The sequence below is a fragment of the Entamoeba dispar genome, genomic scaffold (genome assembly GCF_000209125.1).
Source record: "Entamoeba dispar SAW760 scf_1105229464071 genomic scaffold, whole genome shotgun sequence".
In the NCBI taxonomy this organism is placed as follows: domain Eukaryota; phylum Evosea; order Mastigamoebida; family Endamoebidae; genus Entamoeba; species Entamoeba dispar.
In genome coordinates this window covers 90-4,378 of record NW_001856009.1, presented here as the reverse complement: position 1 = coordinate 4,378, position 4,289 = coordinate 90, and the positions used below count along the sequence as shown (strand labels likewise).

The window sequence follows — 4,289 nt, the reverse complement described above, 5'->3', positions numbered from 1 at the left end:
AAATGCTGCTGTTCTAAGTTCACTCACTGCTCTAATTATTTCTTCATCTTCTTCACTTTGTACTGTATTAACTCCACTTAATATTTCTACAACTGTTGGAACCCCTATTTGACTTTCTTTAGGACATGTTGCTATGATATCTCCAATTACTTGAATAATACCTGTTTTATCCCCAAATGTTAAATATGGCTTTTTAAATATTCTAAGAATTAATTCTAAATAGTTACTTGCATATTGTTCAAACTCTTTTTGTATTGTTATACTAATATCACCTACAAGTTCACATAACAATTTGTATATGTTTGGTGGTAATTCACTATTTAACCATTCTACCGTTTTTGGAATTAATGGAAGACAATATGGTGCAAAACTTGCTTCAAGTGAATAACACATTGACCCTATTAACATCAATGATGGTTCTGGTGTCATTGGAAATGCTTTAATTGCAATACCAAATAATGAATCACAAATTGGCTTATTTGAAAGCAATGTTGAAATTACTTCATTTCCTGATGTTCCATTCTTTGTTGCACTTACACAACTATCTAAGAATAAGATAGAATAACCTAAAAGATCTGATGAATTAAATAATTGTGTTGACATACAATCACTTAAAATAAAACGAATAATTGTAATTGCCATTTCACCAGAACAACAACCCCTTACAACATTTCCTGAAGCAGTTAAATAAGAGGTACATTCAGAAATAGATGTATTTCTCATAGATTCATCAAGGAATGTTCTGATAATAGAAGTAACAGCATCTCCATTTAAAAACAAGTTACAGTTAACACCAGTTTGAGGATCACAAATCGTTGAAAAGAATGAACTAACAGCTTTCTTTACTATAGGACAATCTTTGAACATAGAAAATATATTAGAAGCATGAATTTTAAGGAAATCATCAAACATCTTTGGATAATGTTTAATACATTTAATAATACAATAAATCACAGTGGTTCTATTTAATGGAACAGGGTCATTAAATAAGTTAACAATTTGATTAACGTGTTGACGTAAAAGAGTGATTGGGTCATCATTTGGAACAACCAAACAAGCAAAGGTACTAAGAGCTTGGAATCTAATTTTCCAATCTGGGTTAGTGTATAATGAAAGAATTTGAGGAGACAATGAAATAAGTAATCCAGACCCAACACTTACACTTAAATCATAGAGTGTGTCTTGAGCAATAAATGATAAATCATTCTCATCAATATCATCATTTGGGTCATCAACAAATGAAATTATATGAATGATAAGATTCTTTAATTCATCAATAACACTAACAACTATCTTTAATGGAGGATTATTTGGATAGTGATCATTATATCTACGTTCATTAGAAGCAACAGTTCTCCAAAGATGAAGAACAGTTTTTTGTAAATCTTCTATTTCAACATTCATTGGTTGCTTTAAAATTTCAGAAGTAACTTCCATAATAGTCTTACATATTTCTGAGAAATATTCAATATATAATTCAGTAAAAGTGGAAATTGCTTGGAATCCTTTTGTCTTAATTGCAGGATGGTTATGTTTTACTGCAGTAAGGAGAACTTCGAGAATCTTTTTACGTTCTGTTGGGTTAGACATAACTTTTTCAAAAGAGATCATATTTTCAAAAATAGTTAATGCTGATATACAATAGTCAAAACTTTTAGTTAATGATGAAATACAAAGATTTTCTACTTGTTCAATAAAAGGGGCAAATGGAATGAATGGAATATCTTCAGTAATAAAACCAATTGTTTTTAACTTGGCAACATTACTATCAGTTAATAAAAATGGCATTAACTCAGGCCATTGTCCTTGAGGTAAATCAAGATTTGCTAAATTAGAAATAATATTTCCACCAATAAGAATAATATTATTATCTTGTTCTGAGAGTAAAGCACATACAGTCTTTCTTATTACCATTTTTGTGTCATTACTAATTTCGTTCCACATTTTTAAAGATTGTGTTTTATGAGAACCTTTGATTGGGAATAAATTTTTGAATAAAATACCAGCTGATTGTCGGATATTAGTTGGGAGAGTTGCTGTAGATAATATTTGAATTAATGATACGATATATTGAGAGAAATCGGTGTTTTGAAATGATGTTAGTTGTGCCTCAGCTTGTTGTCTGAGTGCTGGGTTTTGAGTGGCTCCAATTACTTGAATCAATTGTTCCATTGTGAATGATAGTTAAAAAGTTCAAAATTCTTTTAATTTAAATATAATAAAATAACTAAAGGGTTGTGTTTGCCCTCTAATATTCCACGTCATTTCCTTATCAATTTTTTTCTTCTGTCAAAAACTTTTTCTATCAACCATGAAAAATCCTCAATTTATTTCAAGGGTTGAAAAAATGTTCATTTATCATTTTATTAAAATGTTGTGATATATAACATTAAAAAGAATAAAAACATTATTTTTAGATATTGAGAATGATCTTATAAATCAAAAAATTAATATGATGAACGAAATTCCTGTTGCACAACCGATCCCACAACAACTTTTACATATTGAAAATATGAGTGCTAGTTCTTCTGTATTAACTCCTTCTTCATTTTCATTAAAAATTGATCAATTTGTCCCTAATCAACAAAAGTCATTTTTACAAGGAGCATGCCCTCCTCCAAGTGGTGTTCCAATACCATTTGATTCTGTTGATTTTGAACACTTTCATGCAGACTTTTCATCACCAAATTGTTCTGACGAAAATCAGTTAAGTGAAGGAAGTGAAGGAGATACATTTGATTATAAATTGTAACTGTATGATTATTGATTATTCTTTTATGTGTTTTTCTTTAAACTTTCGTTTTTAAATTAGTTTCAATAGTATTAATTTTTATTTACCTTTATTAATTAATAATCTTTTTATTAAATACAAGTACTTTCTTAATAAATGAATATTTATTATTCTTGACCATTTTAATATTACACTTTATCAATCGTTTGTTGTTATATTTTTACTTTGACTGATCTTATTCAAAAGAAGAACATTGGCATTGTTTTAATGTTAAATCCAATTTAGTAACAGAGAGAATATATAATAGTTATCAGGAATATAAGTTCATTATTGCTTATTTAATTTATTTCTTCTTGAAGATAATAAAGATTTCTCTTTTAATTAGGAAGAATAATAAAAAAACAAAAAATTAAAAAAAGAATTAAAATTTTTTTGAGATAAAATGAGTTATTTTATCATTAGTATTGAACAACCAGATAAATTGTATGCTGCTGCACGAATAGAAGAAGGGGTTATTCGTATTACAAAAGATAAAAATTGTAGACCATCAATATTTGAATTAGAACGTGTAGTCGAACCTGAAAATGGGTTTAAATTAAAAGGAGATGGTGAATATTATTACAGATGTAAACACGGACCTTTAGTTCCATGTCCACAAGAAGTGGGTGATATTTTCGAATATTCTTTTGAAAATAAAATACTTAAAATTAAAAGATCTGATGAAGAATATGTTTGTGTATTTAGAGAGGGCGTGTTAATGGGAGATCAGGTTCTTCATGTCAATTGGGATATTACTATTCCTACAATCAAAGTTGAAGGATGTACATTTTATTTTTTTGTTTCTTCAATGATTGGAAGTAGGTTAGTTACCTCATTATTTTTATCACCAATTAGTGCACAATCAAATATATGTGTTCGTCAAGGTGGATATGGAAAAGAAATTATTTGTTGTATTGAACATAACGAAACAATAGATAAAAAATATTATGTTTCACGTAATGGAAATAATTTAACTGTTTCAATATTCAAAGAAAAAGCAGAGTTATTCTTAATTAAAAATAATGTTCCATATATTTATTATGAAAATAAAATTCTTCCATTAATTGCTGGTGATCAATCTATAAAAGGATATCAAGTAACTTTCCCAACAACATTTATAAATTTTCATCCACTTTAAATTTATTTTCCATTCAATGAAATTTATCTTTTTAAATAATTAAATTAATTAGTACTATTCAATTATCTTCTTTTTTCAAATGGTGAGCGCACTGGATATCTATTTTCTAATTGTTGTATTGCAAATTCTATTTCTTTGTCAACAAGATTTTTTCCTTTGCTAAATGCATCATTGAGACAAATACAATAAGGTTCTAAATAATCAATATTTTTAAATATCATCATATTTTTTAATCTTTTTTCTGTTAACTTATCAAAATAAAGCCAATCTGCTTCAGGTTGAACTTTTCCTGTTCGGTTATGTAAATGATATAGAAAATGTGCATATGGAACATTTATTGATCTATCATTTCTGATTTTTGAATCTCTTGTGAAATTGTAT

At 27.6% G+C, this 4,289-nt stretch overlaps 2 protein-coding genes across 2 annotated transcripts, besides 4 other annotated features; one reads left to right on the top strand and one right to left on the bottom strand.

The window, feature by feature from the left end:
- EDI_179730 (uncharacterized protein) lies at positions 1-2,172 on the bottom strand (the record flags this gene model as incomplete). Its single annotated transcript, XM_001741812.1, has 1 exon — positions 1-2,172. A coding segment is annotated over one exon (2,172 nt), but the record flags the coding sequence as incomplete, so codon positions are not given.
- Positions 2,173-2,202: 30 nt separating this feature from the next.
- Positions 2,203-2,227: a sequence feature (AT_rich).
- A 594-nt stretch (positions 2,228-2,821) lies between these two features.
- Positions 2,822-2,869: a sequence feature (AT_rich).
- Positions 2,870-3,120: 251 nt separating this feature from the next.
- Positions 3,121-3,165: a sequence feature (AT_rich).
- An 8-nt stretch (positions 3,166-3,173) lies between these two features.
- Positions 3,174-3,908, top strand: EDI_179720 (uncharacterized protein; the record flags this gene model as incomplete). Its single annotated transcript, XM_001741811.1, has 1 exon — positions 3,174-3,908. The coding sequence occupies one exon, from the start codon at positions 3,174-3,176 to the stop codon at positions 3,906-3,908; it is 735 nt and encodes a 244-aa protein (XP_001741863.1).
- Positions 3,909-3,927: 19 nt separating this feature from the next.
- Positions 3,928-3,959: a sequence feature (AT_rich).
- Positions 3,960-4,289: the final 330 nt, after the last annotated feature.